The sequence below is a fragment of the Colias eurytheme genome, chromosome 13 (genome assembly GCF_061535395.1).
Source record: "Colias eurytheme isolate Ceu_HAF_F1 chromosome 13, ilColEury1 Martin Lab GWU primary, whole genome shotgun sequence".
Lineage (NCBI taxonomy): Eukaryota > Metazoa > Arthropoda > Insecta > Lepidoptera > Pieridae > Colias > Colias eurytheme.
In genome coordinates, this window is record NC_142992.1 from 9,960,715 (window position 1) to 9,982,489 (window position 21,775).

At 33.9% G+C, this 21,775-nt stretch overlaps 1 protein-coding gene across 6 annotated transcripts; it reads right to left on the reverse strand.

The window, feature by feature from the left end:
- Positions 1–689: 689 nt before the first annotated feature.
- On the reverse strand, positions 690–15,742 carry Not3 (CCR4-associated factor Not3). Of its 6 annotated transcripts, none has more exons than XM_090108410.1 (15): positions 15,387–15,742; positions 14,767–14,999; positions 11,951–12,106; positions 10,611–10,790; positions 9,274–9,472; positions 8,816–8,913; positions 8,207–8,301; positions 7,101–7,189; positions 5,494–5,573; positions 4,875–5,140; positions 3,987–4,131; positions 3,443–3,529; positions 2,498–2,623; positions 1,711–1,920; positions 690–1,425 (listed from the first exon to the last, which is right to left on the reverse strand). In XM_090108410.1, exons 1-15 carry the CDS (start codon positions 15,409–15,411, stop codon positions 1,327–1,329), a joined length of 2,088 nt encoding a protein of 695 aa, XP_089964536.1. In that variant the 5' UTR covers positions 15,412–15,742; the 3' UTR covers positions 690–1,326. The 6 variants fall into 6 exon arrangements, with proteins under 6 accessions (XP_089964536.1, XP_089964535.1, XP_089964534.1 ...); XM_090108409.1 differs by having other exon boundaries at positions 3,437–3,529; XM_090108408.1 differs by having other exon boundaries at positions 3,437–3,529; positions 8,825–8,913; positions 9,274–9,490.
- Between the last annotated feature and the right edge of the window lie 6,033 nt (positions 15,743–21,775).

A 21,775-nucleotide genomic window follows, 5' to 3' on the forward strand; every position in this document is an offset into this window, starting at 1 on the left:
ACAAAATTGTCTCAGAATCAGTTTTCATATCCTTTTTTTACAAATAAAATGAAAATTAACAAATATTAAAACTTAATTTCACATCCAATTTAAGATTTAGCTTACAATTTTAAATAAGGTTTTAAAATAAAATAAATATCCATAATTAATTCGCCAATCACACTCCCAATGCGTATAAACAATTGCCATGCTCATATCGACAATACTTTGTGGTAAAACAAACAAGCACTTTAATAATTTCAAACTAAACCAGTCTCTATATAAACTTTAAAAACAAATGCCCAAAGCGCTCTCAGATTTAATCTTTTCAATTTCATTGTGATTCTTACCATTGAGTTTTGGATCTAATAATTACAAAAATATTGAGGTTCGGTCCATTATTTCTATACATGTTAAAATAATTTGTGAGTTAGTGTGGGACCCAATTTAATTATCTAAAGTTGCCTAAGTTTTTATACTGTCTTAACACACACTTCTAATAGAACAATTGACAGTGTTGACGAGTACATACCTCGTTTACATAATTTATAATTTATTTAATAGATCCTAAACCAACAGCAAGATCACTGCTGCACTGAACCATGACTAGCATAAAATTCATTGGACCTATGCTCTCTACTATATTAAGTATTGCTTTAACAGAGGTATTCGTTCATTCGATACATATCTTAATAGACGTTTGCTTGATTGATTTACACTATGAGAATTTTTCGTAAACAATTACAATGTATATAATGTAACTGACAAATCTTTTAGAAGTAAATGAGATTCAGTAAAGCACGATTAATATAATATATATTCCGACATAGATTGACGTCCATTAAGTTGAAAAAACCGTGATTTCCGAGTGCGCTGAGGGCCCTAAACCGATATCACATGTTTTATTATACTTATTGAGTCTCATCATAATGATTCACAATTTCGATCGCTTACAAATTCGTTACTCTACTGTACAACATTACAAACTGCCAGAAGAGCGAAAAGATATTTTACAAAAGTGGCGTCCGGCGTTCGCCGGAGCGCGTCACATCGAACGGAATAAATTAATATGCGCACTCTCAATACATACAAAAGTGTCGAACGCGTCGGTTTCATCACAGAAATAAGCGGGAACGGTTAATACTTACAATGGAATGCCACGAGGATGGGTGCGTAGTGGCCGCGCGGCTCACGGATGTCGCTCACACACTGTCACTGACACTAACACTAGCACTGTAGCACGCACTGTGCACACTGAGACACACTGTGACACACACTGTGACACACACTGTGGCACACTGTGGCACACACTAGCACTGAGTCCGCGAGCCCGAGGGCGGAGGCGCTTCAGTTCAGGTCGCGGTCCTCTAAGTACTTGTACTCGAACGTGAAGCCCTCCTTCTTGCGCTGGCCCCACTTCTCATAGTCAAAGTATATGTATGTGCCCTGGAATACATTTTTTAACAATTGTATTATATTGTAAATTTTTTTACGTAAATAACACAATCAAAAATTCCAATTTTCTCATCTGAGAACTGTTGTATGTAAGTTAAAATGAAAATTTTCTCAAATAAGTTTCAACCCTTTAACACACTCTTAAAATTTAATCTAATAATAAGCTTCTTGAGAACATCTATATTCATTTGCAACATTAAAAAATTTAATAATGCCAATGCAAAATAATTTCTTAGTGCTAATTTTTTTTTTATACTTATCAACACCAAACCGCACCTGCTCATACTCCTCATTGATGACCTTTGGCTCCTCGTGCCTCTGGAACCACATCATATACTTGGTGTGGAACCGCCAGCTCTGTTTCTTGAGCGCTTTAGCCGCGAGGTACTGCGCCTTCGTGCCCTCCATGTAGTAGAACACGAAGAATAACGTTTCTGTAGAGAGACGCTGGAAGAACTCCACCGTGTCTGAGTGGGGTAAGAGCACCTGGAATGTTGGTGAATTGCTTTAACAATTGTTTCTTATATTTACTTTTATAGCATTTTTTAAAAGTCATCTATTTAAGTGTTCTTTATCATTAAGAAAAACTATGTGAATATGTCAGATACATTTCAATTAAATTATTTTTAAATATATTACTTATTTTCCATCTTAACTACTTTATATTCACTTAACCTACTTAACAAATCTAATAACTTTTTAAGCTTTACGAACACAGTACTTTTCAAAAATAGATATGCAACAATGATTTGCTGTTAAACAATAACATTTATTCATCAAAACTATATTAAGGGCCGATTTTTCAATCCCTGGTTAAAACTTACCCGTCCAATCTTTATTGCACGATAATATTAAAATGTCACCTGTAAACTGTCAATTGCGGGCAATAAGAATGCATTCTGAAATGGTAGTTTCATACGTTATTCGACAAATAAGTTTTAACCAAGGATTGAAAAATTAGCCCTAATTTAATAATTTTATTGTAGGGGTTTACAGATTCGGCGTCCTCTGTATTAGTATTATCGCATTTGAAATAAATATTATGTTGATCGGTATTATTTACCTGATTATAATACGCGGGTGTCTGACATATATTCCTTGGCAGGTACACCCTCGTGCGCTCCGAGTCTGATGGATGCGGCATGTGGTAGAATGCCGCCTCCATCATCTGGAACTGCACTTGGTGCTCCTGGGGAAAGGGGGTGGGGTTTACATTGCAGCTGTACACTCGAAACAATATTTAGCTTAATGAAAATCTAGATGCAAAGACAAAATATAACGTAAAAATTATTGTTTTAACGTGATAACGTTTTTAAAATCGTTTTAGTCGGGTGACATGTTCAGAAACTTGTGTCACACCAAAACCTCACGAGCGCGATCGCAGGTATAACGAGAGAGAGACGGACCGATCTCCCGTCTCATCTCGAGCGCTGCCACCAATAAGACGTTGTCACGTAAACATCTCGATCGTAAACCTACTTTACAAACAACCAATTTTTTTTTTTAACTACTTGGCAAAAAGATTAATTTAATAATTGCCTTGATATATCATAGTTAGTAGCAAGCATAGCTAGAAGATGTCTGATGCCTCATTAAAGGAGTACTCTCACCAGAATATAAAAAAATGCAATAAGATACCTATGCATATCTACTACATTGAGTAATAAAAATAATGAAAAAAAAAATATTACTTTAAATATTTTTCATCTATATAATTAGGAATTCCACTAAACATTACTAGCAAAACCTAATTGAGCAAATAATACGAACAATATTCTACACTTAGGGCCGATTTTTCAATCCCTGGTTAAAATTTATCCATCCAATAAAGTATTACACGATAATATTAAAATGTCACCTGTAAACTGTCAATTGCGGGCAATACATTTTGAAGTTGTAGTTTTATACGTTATTCGACGAATAAGTTTTATCCATGGATTGAAAAATCGGCCCTTAAACAACTTAAAAATAAAAATAAATAGGCACAGCAAACAATACATACACGTACCGAGTTAAGCGGCAGGGGCCCCAGCGGCGCGACTCCTAATAACGGTGGGATGTGCGCCTGAGATAGGGGGACACCTCTTCTTGTGTTCTGAAATTATATTTTTATGCTTTTTTTATAAAGACTATTCCCTTCTTAATTGTTAATTCGAGGTTATAAGGTTTAATTAACTGTACATAGAAGTAGAACATTCTAGACACACTAGCGCATACTATGAGTTTTTTAAATATCATTTTCTAAACCAAATTAGTTTTAGCATTCTAGAACATTACTTTCTTTATTAAATCAAATCAAATCAGAAATGTTCTTAACTTCATTGTTCTAGATTCTAGAACATACACGCACACTACAATAACGTTATACGTTAAACACGAACATCACAACACACATTGCGCACGGCATAAACGTTCTAGAAAGTTCTAGAACATTCACGCACACGTCGCGCTCGTCACACACGTTCTAGAACATCACAGCACGCGTCGCGCTCGTCACAAACGTTCTAGAACATTCCAGAAGCTTCTAGAACATTCCCTGTCGTCCCGCCCACCTGCGTGTGGTGCGCGTCGAGCCCCGCGCGGTGCACGGCTTCCTGCGCCATGCTCTTGAGCGACGCGGTGGTGGGCCGCTCGGGGCCGCCCGCCCCATTGCCGCCGCTCAGCGCGCCCGTACTCGGCGTTTCGCTCACTCTGCCGCTGTGGATATTTTTATTAGGACCGATTTTTCAATGTATGGATAAAACTTATCCGGCCAATAAAGTATTTCACAATAGTATTAAAATGTCACGTAAACTGTCAAATACGGGCAATTAGAATACGTTTTTAAAATGGTAGGTTTATACATTATTCGACGAATAAGTTTTATCCAAGCATTGAAAAATCGGCCCTTATTTATTTTTTATTTGATCATTTATTGTACCACACCATTTAATATTAAAATGTACAGTATAATATATAATATATATTTACAGGATAATAAATAATAATCAATATTTCAGGACTACTTTCACACACGGCACGATCTGATCCCATACTAAGTTTTCGCTTGTGTTATGGAAACCAGATGGCTGATAAACATATGTATTTATAATTTTAAATAAATACTTATATATAGATAATTAACACCCAGGCACAGAGCAAACATCTATGTTCAACACACTAATATTTGCCCCGGGTGGGAATAGAACCCACGACCTCTGGCTTGTAAGGCAGGGTCACTATCAACTAAACCAACCGGTAAGTCAAAAATAGTATATGTAGATAATAATATGAGTAAGCATTAGTTCACACATTTTTGTTTTATATCATTGCTAGGTTTTACAAATTTTCATATACAATAAACATAGTATCTATTAGTACCACTACACACATATTTTATTTCTCTATAATTGACGAGTTAAATTATTATCACAAAAATATATAATCTAAAAACTACTCACTTATTCAACATATGCTGTGGCGTGTGGTGCGCATTATGCACGGGCCCGTTGACCGCGAGCGGCGACGGGGGCGACGGCGTCACGCTCCGCGCGCTCGTGTTCACGCTCGCGCTCACGCTCGAGTTCACGCTCGCGTTCGAGTTCACGCTCGCGTTCGCGTTCACGTTCACGCTGGGGTTAGCGTTCACGCTCGCGTTCGTGCTCGCGTTCGGGTTGGGGTTCGCGATCGCGCTCGATAACGTCGTCGCGGACGAACTTTTTGACGTCTGCGGAGGGAAAAGTATGCATTTGAAATTACTTTAACTTTAATTGTAAGAAAATTTATTATATTTTTCAAAAACACAAAAATATATCCACATCAATTCCAAGGTTAGCACTACTAGCTACTAAAACTAAATTATGTCTCCTAAATTCAGGTATATTTCTCTTGTCAATAAACTAGTAAAAAAAGTAATTTCTCAAAAAAATCCTAAATAACTGCACAATGCTGAGACTAAAAATATTATTAATTCAACTTCAATAATTACAAATCTGAAATACTTCAAATAAAAAATAAAGAACATACATTTATAACAAAAACATATCATCAATCGACCTTACAAGTGCACTGTAAACTTACAGGGGCTGGTATTGTGGGCGGCGGTAGGTGTGTCGCCGTGTGTACGGGCGTGTTCGACACTGGACCATTTTCCAACACTTCTGCAACAATCGTTTCGCTATTTATATGATAAAATAGTCACTTTACTCAAGGATATAGTGTGTGTGTGTGTGTAGTGTGACAATCTATGCAATACATATATTGAATTAAGATTTTTTTTTAAATTAGTAGGCTATTTTATCCCAGGATATGTTATAAAGACGGAATAGTATTAAAGCAAACTGAAATAATAATTATTAGTTGATTTCGTTTTTAAGGATATCCAATTATATGCCACATGATCAAATATACATAATAATTGAAACATTATAAACATAAGAGTTATTATAATTATTACTTACCAATATAATTAATCGAAAATAAAACCATCGTTAAAATTATTGTGAAAATAAAATTATTATATTCAAAATAGAATTAAAACTATGCAAATAAATCTGTTCGAAATTAAAATATTCACATAAGTAAAGCGTAACAAATATGTTTATTTATGATTGTATAGGCAATTATTCATGCCTATAAACCATCTGTATTCTATGTTTTTTCTTACACCAAATAACGAGTTTTATTGAAATATATTTTTTCTATGATACATCTCGAAAGATGAAACACGAAAATCACGACATATTTCAAAAACTTCTTCGTTAAATCAAATAAATTTAATTAAATATATATAAATGAAATATTATTAATTCATTTAATATTTCCAATCACAAATATAAGAACAAAACTTGTTGGCGCAATACACTTTAATTACGCAGAACGTCGTGTTAATATAATATGTACGCATCCACAACATTTTATCAAACAATAAGTAATTCACATTTCGAATTCAAATCAAAACAATGATATTAATTACATAATGAATTTAACGTAAACTAAAACGACGCAATTTTTAAAATGACTCAATTAAAAAAAACACACACACAAAAACGATTTACACATGCACTCGTCAAATTACCATCGTCCATATTTATTCTTCATTCGCGCGGGAAAGCATTTTACTTTTGTTTTTTTTTTTTAATTTTCACAAGGCACAGAACGCGCGTCGAAATCAGAATCGCGACTGGCCGGAATCGTCGTCTCATCGGGGTTGGATCCGCGCCAATTTGACAGAGATTCGTAAAATGTTTGGCATCGCGCCAACTTTATTATACGTGAATGCTTCTCAGCCCATTCACTCGTGATAACGCACATTTGTTTTGTAAACAATGTAGCGTGCGGTTAACCGAATTTGATACGGTCTTTTTTCTAATTAGTGAATGTAATGAAGTTTAATTTAGCGAGATTTGTAATGTGTACAAAGCATACTTTTATATTAAATTTGATGTCGTTTTAAGTATTAGGTTTTAAATTATAATTTTTCATTCTTAATTTTTGCATAATTTATTGTTATAAAAAATGAAATACTACTACTAAATTCTTAATTTTATACCGATAAAAAATTAAATCACATTTTTTTTATATATAACATTTTTTTTGCTTTCTTTTTTGTATAAAGTACACACTCCTTTGGGGTATATTTGTCACCAATACTCTACAAAAAAAAAAAAAAATTAAAAATCACTCACCCGTATTATTAGGCCGCTGATGCGGAGAACTGGGCGCGGGCGGTTTGATCGGCGTCGACGTGCCTGACGCCCCCGTACTGTTGTTTATACTGCGGATATAAATACGTTAAAAAATACATTCTATAAATAAACATTTCCAAAAAAAAAGCAATTTCAAAAGCTAGTCTCTAAAGATGTATCTAAATTTTCGGTTCACGAAACATCCCTAAAGCTTTTGGCGTTTACCGAATGAAAACAATTCCATGCATCGCATCAACCTGCGCATGCAATATTTTTATGGGTGCAAAAATTGCGATTTTGAAATATAAAATGAAAAAATACAATGGAATAGCAATAAAATGATATCGACATAATCAAATCGAAATATGAAGTATATTATGAAATGAACATGATGCATGATTAGCGCAATGGTGTGTAAATTAAAAAAGAATTGTGGGTGTGTGCGCTACGAGCATGGGAAGTGTGAGTGTGTGTTATGACGAGCGACGGTGGTGTGAGTGTGTGTTACGGAACGAGGCGTCTTTCCATTCTATACATAGCTAGAACGCAAACATAGGAAACTGCTCGTGTATATGTATATTGTAATGCTGTTTTTAAGATGAAGATTAAAAAATATACACGAATTTTGTGAAATATTCGTGTATACTTTGTACCGCGGATGCTTGCGTCTTCGTTCTAGACTTACTTACACTTGAAAATAGTGCTAAAAATGTAATAAGTCCACAAGAAGATGATCGCGAGGCGCGAGGCTCCTATTTTTATGTTGTTAAATAAAAACAAAGTATACGCGTATACGCGAGTATTTGTGTACTGTTATTATATACATTGGAAGAACTATGTAAAAAAAGTTATTTCCAATTTGTACGCGATCATACTGTTGCGCGCTGGCCTTGTATAGAATGGAAAGACGCAACGATGAGCGAGGGAGGTGCGAGTGTGTGTTATGACGAGCGTAGGTGGTGTGAGTGTGTGAGAGTAGTGGTAGCGATGTGAGTGTGTGTGACGACGAGCGTGGGAAGTGTGAGTGTGTGTTACAACGAGCGAATGGTGTGAGTTGGTGAGTTACGTGTGAGATAAGTGTTAGCGGTGTGTGTCGCGGGACTGACCTATTGTTTGTGGCGGAGTGATTGAGCGCGGTAAGGTTAGCCGGACTAGGGGCCGCGCCGCACGACACCGCACGGAGCGGTAGCGGCTTGACCGGCTGAAACACGGACGTTAACTCGTTAGTTTTAGGTTCTCTGTACAATATTAAATATATTTAATTTAATATTCAAACAAAATAAAATAAGCTCTGTTTTCAATATTTACGTTGTTCTAAATTGATATTGAAGAGCATTTAAAATAAAATAAATATCAAGAATTAAAATTATTAACTGGATAGAGTTAGTTTTAGGTTCTATAAAAATATTAATCATTTTTTTTTCACAATTTAACTATCAAAAAAATTATTAGTCACAATTTCCAAAACGATAAATGTTAATAATTGTTAAAATGGCTTACGGACATTTTTTATCCAAGCCGATTAATAACAATAATTTTTTCTTTTTCTCCCTATCTATTGCCAAAGAACCTAAAACTAACCATAGACAACGCAAGTTCAAAAAAAAATCAATACTCCACATAACTACAACTTTATAATTGAGGTATAAAATTGGAGTTAATGATGATATCGGATGTTAATGTTGTGAATGTGTGCGCGTGTGTGTTGTACTCACTTTACTTACGTCGTCCTTCTTCTTCTTGTCTATGATGTCGACGGAGTCTGACGTGTGATTGTGTAGGTCTAACGCGGGCGACGTGGGCGGACTCGTGCCTGAAAATTGGTTAATTATATCATAGATTAAAGAAATTATATAATCAATTAAAATTTTCAAAACTGTCAAGTTTCTCTTCTTTCTTTTCTTTAGAATTTTGGACAAGTCTTTCTTTATAAAATTTCATGTATGTAATGTATTACATACTTGGTTTTGCAGTTTAATGTGAAAATTCAAAATAATGAAACTTTTACAAATCAGCTGATACATAAAGCTCAAAATTTAGCAGTAATTTTTTATTTTTGCCTCATCAATAATTACAAAAGTATTTGCGTTAAGTTAGAAAAAGGGACTCAATTAATTCATTTTTAACAAGTCAATTATATTATCTTATAATAATATAAAAAAAGTGTTGATACCTGACAGCATGCTTGTCGGTGATCCAGGTGAGTCATTACTATTGTTACTATCCGTCGTTGCCGATGAGGGTACACCAGCCCCACTCAATTCCACCTCCTCCAGGCCGTTAATGTCCTCATATATGTACTCGTTCTCCTCATAACCGGGCTCTAGGGACGACATGATGTAGTACTCGACGTCCTCTCGAATGTTCTTTATCTGGGAGGTTATGGATGCCTTTTCTTTACGTAAATCTAGCTATCGATTGAGCACACTGACGCTATATATAACGTTATACTAATATTTGTTGAGTGTAGAGTATTGTTTATGATAATGAAGCCTCTTATTCACGGTAAAAGTAAAATTTTAAAGCAAGATTAACAATGTTGCTGCACAATTTGTCTAAATGTTGGCACTCAAAGGATGCCAACTTTTCGACAAGTATTATCAACTTTCCGACACATTTTTTGGTAATAAAATGTTTACCATGAATACGGGGCTTATGATATAGCTAAATAATTTACAGTAAGAAGTCTTAGCGACTTAGAGGGGACTGAACACTAGTATTTCATAAAATTCAGTTTCTGCTTTTGGAAATTTGTGAGGAGAATAAAATAAATTATCTGTAAGGCAGAATTTTGTATTGACCACTGGGAATCGAACCCAGGAACATTCAAATATTATGGGACAAACTTATATAGATTAAATTTCTTACATAAAGCTAAATATACGCTACTAAATAAACAAGAAAAGTCTTTTTGTAGAGCATTATTATAAATGGAAAGAATAACATTTTCTGATGGGTATTTTTTGACTCATTATCTGCTTTCTGTGCTTTACAAGCTTAACAAAGTCCTTCTTTAATAAGGGAATCAATCTTATTGAACTAAATCGAAATTGTGCCAAGAAGGCAATCAATTTTTAATTAATTTACCACATATACATTTCAGAAATATAATCAAACACATAAGAAAAATACAAGAACATATTGTACTAAAAGTAGTCATGTCTTAGGCAACCATTCCTTGGTTTTCATCAAAACAACAACTAAGTATATAATATTCATAAGACACATTTAGAAATTTATGGGCATTTTGTTGCATGTGAAATTAAATTTAATAATATGTACCTAATTATAACTTAACTATATAAGAAGTTCAAATACATTAAATATTTCATCTATCTTACACACACATATTACAAATGCCAAAACTGTACATTTTATTCAATAAAACAAACACTACATAATTTTGATGAAATTTAGTATGACCGTAATTATCTAGAATTTAGACACTACTTTTCAAGTGTGTTGTGTTGAGTGTACTACATCTAAAAATAACAAAGAATTGAGAATCACCTGTTCAACTTCGACGGACATGTTGTCGAGCATCCTTAACAACGTTTCGAGTTTCTTTATGTGATACCTATGCCTCTCGAGTTTCAATTTTAATTCCTCCATCCTGTCCTGTTTCTCCTTATCTAGTCGTTTCTTTTTACCCACTAATAGTGACTCCACTTCCGATTCGAAGAGATCAATCTGAAACAATAATACATATTTAATAATTAATACACTACTTCCTACTAATCCTACTAATATTATAAATGCGAAAGTTTGTGAGGATGGATGTGTATTTGTGTGTTTGTAACTCTTTCACGCAAATACTACTGAACCGATTTCAATAAAATTAAGCACACATATAGAGAGTAACTTGGATTAATACATAGGATAGGTTTTATCCCGGAAATCCCACGGGAACGCGGGCGAAGCCGCGTGCGGAAAGCTAGTATATTATGAAGGTGACCATAATATTTAATATGCTACTAATATTATAAATGCGAAAGTTTGTAGAATGTATGGATGTAAATTAGTTTCTGTTTTAGGCAAAATAGCTGATCATATCTGTAGGAATTTTTTTACAGAGCTTTGGTAAGCTAATACAGATAGTAATAGATAGTAGCCCTCATTAGCATGTACAACACTTTTAACCACGCGAGTCACGCCGCGGGTATAATATAGTGCATAAGGCAAATATAACTTGTTCAATGAGCACATAGAGAGATGGGAAATGCTTTATCTATTGAACATAAAACCAACAAGTAATAACAGAGAAATCTAATTAATGTTGAGATTAGAAAAGGGGAAAATATTTAACAATAATATAAATGCTCATTACAAAACTATAGAGCATAGAATTAAACTTTAAACCAAATTAAAACAATATACATAAGCAGCAGCAGGTGCAATGACAGATGTTCTCATATTTTTTATCAATTTTTTTGCTTTAAAATTGCATAATTTAGCTGTAGTTAATTTCTTCTTTAGATTCATGCACATTGTCATTGCAATGTACAGAACATTGCATGGTACAGCTTGGAAATGTAACAAAGAAAATCTTTTCAATATAATATTATCTAACAAATAATAACTTTTATGAGTTTTTGTATAAATACTGTAGCCATCTATAAAGTGTGTGCCAAGCACACATGTAAGATGTGGAACTTCTTTGGCAAGTTTCAAAGATATGGGTATCTTCTCGTCTTAATCGTCGCTTTACGCCATAACGTGACGGTATTGCCATGACACGACATTGAAATTTTACTCACAACACGTCTGAAGAAGTTTCTCTTCAAAAATACTATGGGAAATCTAACTATTGTGTGTTTCTATTTGAAATTTGTATTAAAACAACAACTCACTTGTAAATTAAGTGCGTCAATAGAGGATATGAGCCATGATGACATCTCCTCTCGCTCCTTCTGCGCCGGGTCAAGTTTTTGAGCAGCTCCTAATCCTTCCTTTGAATATGCCTTTGTCTTTGTTTCTCTCTCGACAACTTTGAACCTTTCCATTTGCTGAAACGATATGGGTAATGTTTAGATATTGTTGGTAGGTTTAAACATATAGCATGAAGTAATGCAAGATCAATTTTCATTTTCAGTTTACATTATGACACAAAAGTGTAAATTTGTAGAATAGATTTTGTTTCATATTAATCCATACTAATATTATAAATGCGAAAGTAACTCTGTCTGTCTGTCTGTTACTCGATCACGCCTAAACTACTGAACCAATTTGCATGAAATTTGGTATGTAGATATTTTGATACCTGAGAAAGGACATAGGCTACCTTTTATTGCGAAATATGTACCACGGGCGAAGCCGGAGCGGACCACTAGTATTCTAATAATACTTAATTTTTGTATACTTTTCAAATATTGTATATAATTTATAAGGGACAGTTAATACAATAAAGTTTTACAATAAGATACAAGTAATGATGGGAAATATAACAAAACACATGTACAATAAGAACATAACATAAATTGTAATGCAAATTCAATCTGGACCTATATTCTCCAGATTTTCCATCCTCATGGAAAAGTTATATTGCTACAAATTACAATATAACTGCACTTTTATCCAGGTCATTTTACACGAGTCAATATCCCCAATAATATGATGTTTACTGAATTTTCAAACGTAATTTTTGTGTCAAATACTATGTTATTCAAATTCGGTCATATCATCCATGATTGAGTGGACTGTTTACATATTTTTGTTCATAATTTTTGTTTTGTATCAATGCTTTACTTTACGGAATCAAACTGACTACAAAATAATACACAATATAATGTACATATCATACTATAGAAAGTATCAATCATAAATAATATAATATAAAAAAATTTATAAATAAAATTACTAATAAATTATATGTTTTATAGGCCCAAGCTACTTGAAATAAATGTGTAAGAAATAAATAAAATATAAATATTTATCAAATATTTAATAATCTACTAAGTAAAAAATTCAATCATGTGTGACTGTAACTAATAACATCACATTAAGAAAACTTTGATTTAATAATAACTTCATCTGTATACCTTGATCTGCTTTTTGAAAAATGATGAGACAAAACTTGAATGGTGTTGGGATGTATGAAAATCTTGTATAGGTTATGAATATTATGTGATAGCAGATATTTCTATGTAATACTAGCGGTCCGCCCCGGCTTCGCCCGTGGTACATGTTTACGTTTTCTCTACATAAGAACCATCCTCGTACTTCAAGGAATATAATAAAAAAAAGAATTATCGAAATCGGTTCAGCCGTTCTCGAGTTATGCGCTTACCAACACATTTTGCGATTCATTTTTATATATAAGAATAAATTATTATAAATACAAAACGGACTTTGCTTGTCTGTTATCCTAGCTAAACTACTGAATTAATTTCTCTGAGCTTAGAATTAAGATAGGCGGAATATTGAAAAGGGATGACACAAATCTTGAATGGTGGTGGGATGTATGAAAATCTTGTATTGGTTGTGAATATTGTGTGATAGCAGATATTTCTATATAATATTTTGTAGGGAAATCTAATATTTTATAGGGAAACTGTTAAAATGGTAAAAAGGTGAGCATAGAACCAAGGGACATTGGTATTAATTTGCATTAGTAACAAATAAGAATGTCTCGGACTGGCAGGACACAGAGCACTAAGTATGATCCTACTTTCAATAGAAAATCAGTCAGTGAAACATGGATGCATCTATTATATACACAACAAGGGGACAAGTTCCTACACTTTTTGGGGCAGAATAGGTACTAATAAATAAAAGTAAAGATGGGCTGCTGCTTTGAATTACTGTAATAAAGTGTTAATGTTAAGATAGACTATTCAATAATACGACGTGTACTGAAAATTGCAGAGCAGAGATTGAGTATCAAATGGTTATTTCAGTGGTGTGAGTAACCAAGCAAACTAAATTGTATTCTACAAAATGAAACAGTGTATGTGTGAAATATCATTATCGAATAACATGAAGTATTTGAAATACACATAAAATATGAGTTTTGTATTAATAGTTTGTTTGCTAGCCTAGATATTTGAAATGAAGCTATTTATAATGTGAACAATTGATTACATTGCCCATGGATAATAAAGGGAAAATAATATAACATATTTTAATCAAGAACACTAAACCTAAACTACACACAATCAAGGAACACTGTATATAAATGGTATATACAATGATTATAATCATATGAGACTATTTACATAAAGTATGAGAAGATTACTTTAATAACAGATTTCAAACAATAGAAATTATGAAGATATTTAACTAACGGCAAAGTAAAATGGAAAATTTTACAGTCTGAAAGGTTTTATATACCTATAGAAATATTTATTAATCTTTTATAACTAACATAATACCAATTATCTTGTGATATTTAGCTTGTTATATCAAATTCTGACTAAGGTTAAAATTTCTGAGATAAAACCCACAGCATTCATATAGAAAACTATAATTGAGGGTTCATAAACAACAAATGAAATGTTTAATTGAGATTATCTCATTATATTGAGCCTATAAACAGCACCATATGTCACTTTATATATTTATTATTCTATATTGATAAAACCTAAGGAAAATAAGCAGTATAATCTATGCATTATCAGTTTTCAAGGCATTTATGCAAATGATTGTAAACAAAAATAAACTGACTTACTGTTTCTATTAGTTTCCTATATTCTAAAAGTGTACTCTTATCCTTAATTTCTCCAGATGCGATCCACGATTTGATCTGATCCCGTAGCCTCTGGAGTTTTTTAATTTCCTTCTTGAGATCTGCCTCATATTTCTCCTTCTGATTACTGTTCGTCGCATTGTGCACCTTCTGCCAGATGTCTTCAAACGTCTCCACACCTTCTGTGACCTTTTTTAAACACCTATCTATTTCACCTGAAAACAACATTGCTATCAATAACAAGAATTAAAACCTGTTTCGCAGATGCATTGCACTAAACGTGACGATTTTCCATCGAAACATTGTTTACACAACTCAACTGTACTGTTTTCGCATCCTCAGCGTATCAATACACACAATTATCACGTTAGACTAGGAGAAAATCTACGAATATAAGCACGTAGGACGCGATTAACACATCAATCAATTTTACAAATATTACGTATAAATCGAGAAATCACGACATATAGTAGTAAATTTATTGCACTTTATAGTGTCGACAGTACGGCCGTGTTCCCAACGGACGGACAATAGAACTCTAGAACACGTATCTACATAGGTTGGGGTCAATCAATCCCTAACCTGATAACATAACAAATTACCTTGGAGTTTCCTTGTCGCAGCCATAGCTATTTACACATGTGGACGAACGTTCCGTACATATCCTAAACATACAAACTATTTACAGGGAAATGCACTAAAATTATTGATAAACAGTCAATCTACACATCTGAAGCTTTGTTCGAATCCAAGATGGCTACCGTACACCGCTCGAACTCTCAATGACTGAACGCATCCAGGGCGATAATCACAGAATGATTCTGTTTCGCACCTGGAATTGCATTCAGTGTGAATTTTTCATAAATAAATATGGATATGTTGTCACCAAAACAACAAACTTCAAATTTTCTACAATATGATTTTATTGTACGTCGCGTAGACCATCAGTCAAGTGCGCAGGCGCAAAATAATAGAGCAACCATAGACAAAATAGCTATTAAATGACAATTATAGGGTTAAGTTGGCATATTTTTTTTAATCAAATTATCTTATTCAAAAATTTACAATTCTAATTGATATTTTATAGATATATCATTTAAAACAAAAGTCGATACATATTAAGATTCAAGCTAACTTCATTATAATTCTTATCTATCTGTACCACAAACAAAACAAGTGCAATCAGTTTTGAAAACCATTACTAGATGTCGTTGAAACTGAAGTAAAGAGTTTCTATAATTGTCAAAAGATGGCGCAAGAATGACTTTTCCACACTTTTCCATTATAATATATTTTCGTATTGTTTTTGTTTGTTGTGATTCTTTCGTACTTTTTTTGTTTGTTGTGATGTTTGTTATTATTTTAGCACAGAATACCTACTAATTAATAGTAGCTAACGCTAATTTTAGGTATAGTTAACAGACAAAAGAAACATTTTTCTGTATTTTATTTCACTGAATGTGCGAAAACTTACATATTTTTATCCTTGAAATTGGCTTTTCGCTGGCGCTTTCGCTCACTTCGTCTAGAACTTAATAAATTACATAGTTAAGTACCTAGTTACTAAAACATTTTCTATGCGAAAACCTTCATCGAAAATAAATTGAAAACTCTATCTTAGTACTTATGTATTTCAAAAAACTATATTACAATCCGGTACATATCGTTGGTTTACATATCTATTCCTTAGATCTCTCCACTCTTATGGACAGACAGACAGCGGGAAGCGTCTTTGTTTTATTATGTAGTGATCGTAGTGATAATGAATAAACGTATGTTTTGCAATGACACAAAAAGCGTGCAAATTGATAGAAACAATAATTGTAGTACACTATAGAAAATGACTAGGTTCAAAAACAACAAAACAAAATCTCATTTTACAATTAAAACTTATGAATATAATTATAAATACTAGACCATAATGTGTCAAATAAAAGTTTCATACATACTTGCTATAGTCATGTTTAAAATGTCCTTGCATTCATCGCCAAGTCTAATCTTATGCTTAACCTTACCTGAAAGAAAAATAACACTCCGAACAGTTGTTTTGTTGATTACATACCACGGTATTAATTACACTATATTACAATATTATTTTTTAAACCTTACCACGGTTGACTTTTTTGGGTATTTGGCGATATTTAGACACGGCAACGTGCGCCATGGTCACAGAATTCTACGGTATACTAATTACCTTGACAAATGGTAAGAAACTTATTCTCTGAAACTACCCTCATATATTTTATGCTTGCAGCATCCAACATGAAATAATAATTGTAAACAATGAGGGTAGAGAAACGACATAGGTACTTAAGACATAGGTATATGATTAAAAATTAAGATATTTATTTGTTAAAATCTCATTGGCTAATTTAATTAATAAATCATTCTCGCAAGGCGTCTTCCCTGAAAACCTGAAAGTATCTATTGTTAAGCCATTCTACAAAAAAGGCAGCAAAACGGATATAAAAAATTACCGCCCGATTACACTTATATCTATTTTTTCAAAAATTCTGGAAAAAGCTATGAGTGCCAGACTCATAAATTTTTTAAACAAATATAGTATAATTAAAAAAGAACAAACGGGGTTTCAAGCAAATAAATCTACTGCATTGGCTACGTTCTGTTTAATTGAGGAAGTAACGAGATGCATTAATAATAAAATTCCTGTTGCATCAATCTTCTTTGACATGTCAAAAGCTTTTGACTTTGTGGACCACAAACTACTTATATATAAATGTGAGAAGTATGGCATTAGAGGTCCTGCTCTTGAATGGATTCATGATTATTTGTTTCAGAGACAACAGAGTGTTGAAATAAATAAAATAAATACCAAGCTAGAGTTCACTACATACAAGTCCCCCTATTTACCTAATAGTTTCGGTGTGCCACAGGGCAGCATATTGGGGCCTTTATTATTTTTAATTTACATAAATGACCTACCTGACATTATGGACCAAAAGTGTATATTGTTTGCAGATGACATTTCAATAATTTATTCTGACGATCACAAAGAGATAAATTATAACATGACAATTAATAAAAATTTAGAATTAGTATTGACATGGTTTAATGATAATAATCTATCGGCTAATATGACTAAAACAAAATTTATTCAATTGCACGCCTCATAAGCGAAGCGTTGAGGTGGGTACTACTGTCACTTCGCGCAAAACATCTGATTTTTCAAACTTAAAATGTCTTTATGTATCATACATTGCACTTGTAAGATAATACATACACACACATATTAAGAAAAAACACTATTTTTAACGTTCATGATATTTTTGATGTCATTTTTGTTATTTAAACTAGTTAAAAAACAGTTTAAAAAAGTTCTGTCTTGGACGTCCGTGTGTCTGTATGTGCGGATCCTGTTTCTTGTTAACACGATAGCGACCGAAATACTTTACTAATCGAGTCTTTTTTTTTCTCTTACGCTTGAGTATGCTCAGGAATAGAACCCTTTCATTTTTCAGGGTCTGATTCGATGTGGTTTAATTGTTATTAAATAAACAAAAATAATAATTAATAAATATTTATTAAAAAAAAATTATGAGGCGTGCACTTTTGGATTTTCCAAATTATTTTCAAATTATAAAGCTCGACATACACCTCTTAATGTAACGGACAAATTCCATACTATCGAACAAACACATTACATAAAGTTCCTAGGGTTAAATGTAGATCAAAATTGCAACTGGAAAGCACATTGTGACATGATTACTGGAAAAATAAATAAGTTCGTCTACGCATTAAGAAGACTACGAAAAACAGTGTCCTTTAATGCTGCGCTTACCGCATATTACGGATACGTTACATCTGTGATAACCTTGTGATAACTGATACGGTATGGAATTATATTCTGGGGCAACTCGACGGACGTCACAAATGTATTCTTGGCACAGAAGAGGTGCATAAGGGCTATGTGCAATATTGGTCCCTTAGAATCTTGTCGACCATTATTCAAAAAGCACCATCTTTTAACACTCACGGGATTATACGTTTTGGAAATTTGTATATTTGTCAAAAAACATAGTGAACTTTTTAAAAGCATGAAAGACCACTCTATACTGGGACTAAGAGATCCCACACGTTTAATGATGCCTAACTGCCGTTCAGCACTCTACCAAAAGAATGCAAGTGTAATGTGTGTAAAGATTTTTAACCATATACCAAAACATATAAGGGAACTACCAAAAAATTTAATGCACAAAAAATTAAAAGCGTGGCTTATTAATCACTGTTTATATTCCAACGAATTTTTTAGATTATAATTACCGAAACAATAAAAATGTGACAAAATTGACGTAAGAAAACAATTATAATGTAATAGAATGTAATAATCAAATTGTCATATTGCTATATTATAATTTATAATGTAAAATGAACTAATGTAAATAATATATTGCTTAAATAATAACTCACGTGAATTAGTTTAAATTATAAAATTTAAATATTTGTATGCCAATTGGCGAATTGTGCGGACGTGAAATTTATTATAACTTTGCTTTGTAACCACAATTCATACAAATAAATCATTTCATTTCATTTCATTTCATTTCATTTCATTTCATTTCATTTCATTTCATTTCATTTCATTTCATTTCATTTCATTAAGTAATGGTTAGAATTGAACCATCGTGTTTGACCACTGAAAATCAAAAAGAAAAATAAAATTGCATGATAAGCAAGATGTTGCAATTCAGAAAACTAAGATTCTGATAGGAAAAATAATAATATGTTGATATTAGAGACAAACACTTTAATTTCACGATAAATAAACGGGGCCGAAAATTGTTTTGAAGTCCATAAACGATAACAGCCCTATAACTCCTTTAAAGGGTGTTATAAAACTGTTATGACTTTGTTTTATGGCGGGTTTATCGTTTACAAGTACTTGGACCGTTGACCGAATGATAATGTACGTATGCCGGGACGCCTCCATTTAATTTTGACAAAGATTTTGTATAATAATGTCATGGAGTCTCGAATCGAAGTTCGATTAATTGAATCGAATGAGGAGAAACAAACTAGGAGAAACTTAGACCGGCTACTCACGTACCTGCAGCAGGGGCAATATTGGGATTGGACCCTTAATTGCCTCCTTAATTGTTATGTGTATAGGCAAGCAGGGGCAATTTAGAGAACAACCGAAATTGCTCCGACCGCCGACCAACCGAGATTGTAGGTACCAATATCGCCCCTGCAGCTGCGGCAGGTACGTGAGTAGCCGGCATTATAAAACTGACTACTCCCTATGAGATGCACATTTCAGTTCGTAACTACTTAATATTGGGTTTTAGAGTGTGAATAATTTTTTAAATTAAATTCACAGGTAATAACATATACAGAAAGTACTTAGTTAGATAAAAAAAGAAAAATAGCAAAATTAAATGTTACAAAAATAAATAAAACGGACCCTTCTTTAGCTACAAATTTACGTGGCAAACGAACAATTAATTACCTACAGGCCCACCAGTCACCACCACAGAATACGTAGGTACTTTACAATAGTTACACATGGTTGAAAATGATGATTATAAAAAATATAATAAATAATAATGTGAAGAACATTTTCAAACTCATTTCTGCTTGTTCAGTGAACACTCTGAAGGACAGCAAAGTCAGCAAATATTACATTTAGCACATTGATGGTCGTGATCGTGTGGTTAGGCGCCCACAGAGACACCTACTCATTGGTATGTTTATTTTTAACATATCTATAGCATTCAATTCCACGATATTTGTACTTAACCCATTGAGCCCCGAACGGCCCGATGGGTCCACGACACAATAGATTATCTATTGTGTCTGTGATTCCGGGGCCTGAGTTATTAAATAAACCTACGAGAATCTCTTAAAAACCATGCAAAATAAATTACATAGTCTTTCGAAGTTTTGAAGTGAAACTTATTTAGGCGCGTTGAGAGTAAAATGTCAAGGTCACGTCATGGCAATACCGTAACGTCATGGAGCAAGGCGACGATTTTGGTACCTATCTTTGAATCTTGCCAAAGAAGTTTCATTTCTGACACATGTGCTCCAGTTCTTCGCATCAATATATTCTTGAATATCTAAAACATAGATGATATCCATATTGTTTGTCAAAGATTATGAAATTGTGTCATAAAATAATTGTTTGCGCGCCGTTGCGTCACGGCCAGCAATTAATCTCTGTCCCGACGAACTTTCATCAAGATTGATTCTCAATTAAGCAGCAAACATGGTGTATAGTTACAGGCTGTGAAGCGTGAAAGATTGGAAATATACTAATGTTATGTTTTTTAACATGTAAAGTATGTATGTTGTGCTTCTGTGCGGTACGGCGAAGTTCGGAAGTGAATTTTTACGTCAGATGTGGATGTGGAATGTTGGATTATATTTTTATGACTTCTAAAAATATAATTTAACACGTTAGGTGCGAAACAGGGCTTGAAACACCCTGTCCGTGTCTCGTCGTTATAGCGGTAGGAAAAAACTTAAACTTCTCTGTCGTGCGGGAGGCATAACTTCCATCTGGTTCAGTGTACCCCCGCGCACCTCGTACCGCACCCTAATGCTAGGCGTCCACTAGGCGGATCGGGCCGGGCCGCATCGCAACGCAAAAATACGCCGGCCTATGTTTTGTATGAAACATCGTCCATTAGCGACGGATCGGGTCGGGGCGGGCCGCAACGCATTGGCGGATATCGCTTCGCAGGCGGATTTCTGCCGGCGCGGCGGTGCGCTGCGGCCCGGCCCGCCCCGACCCGTCTAGTGGACGCAGGCAGACGGATGTGAGCGGCGAGCGTCTGTTAGATAAAATCCGCCTAGTCGGTCCGCCGCGCCCCGTACAGGTGGACGCAGGAGCAAACAGCGCGTCCATTAGAGACGGCCCGTTGCGATGCGACCCGGCCCGATCCGTCTCTAATGGACGCCTAGCATAAGCTAGCTTCACGCGGTTAGTGTTGTGCAACGCATTCGAGACTGAGCACGCGACGAAGTACGA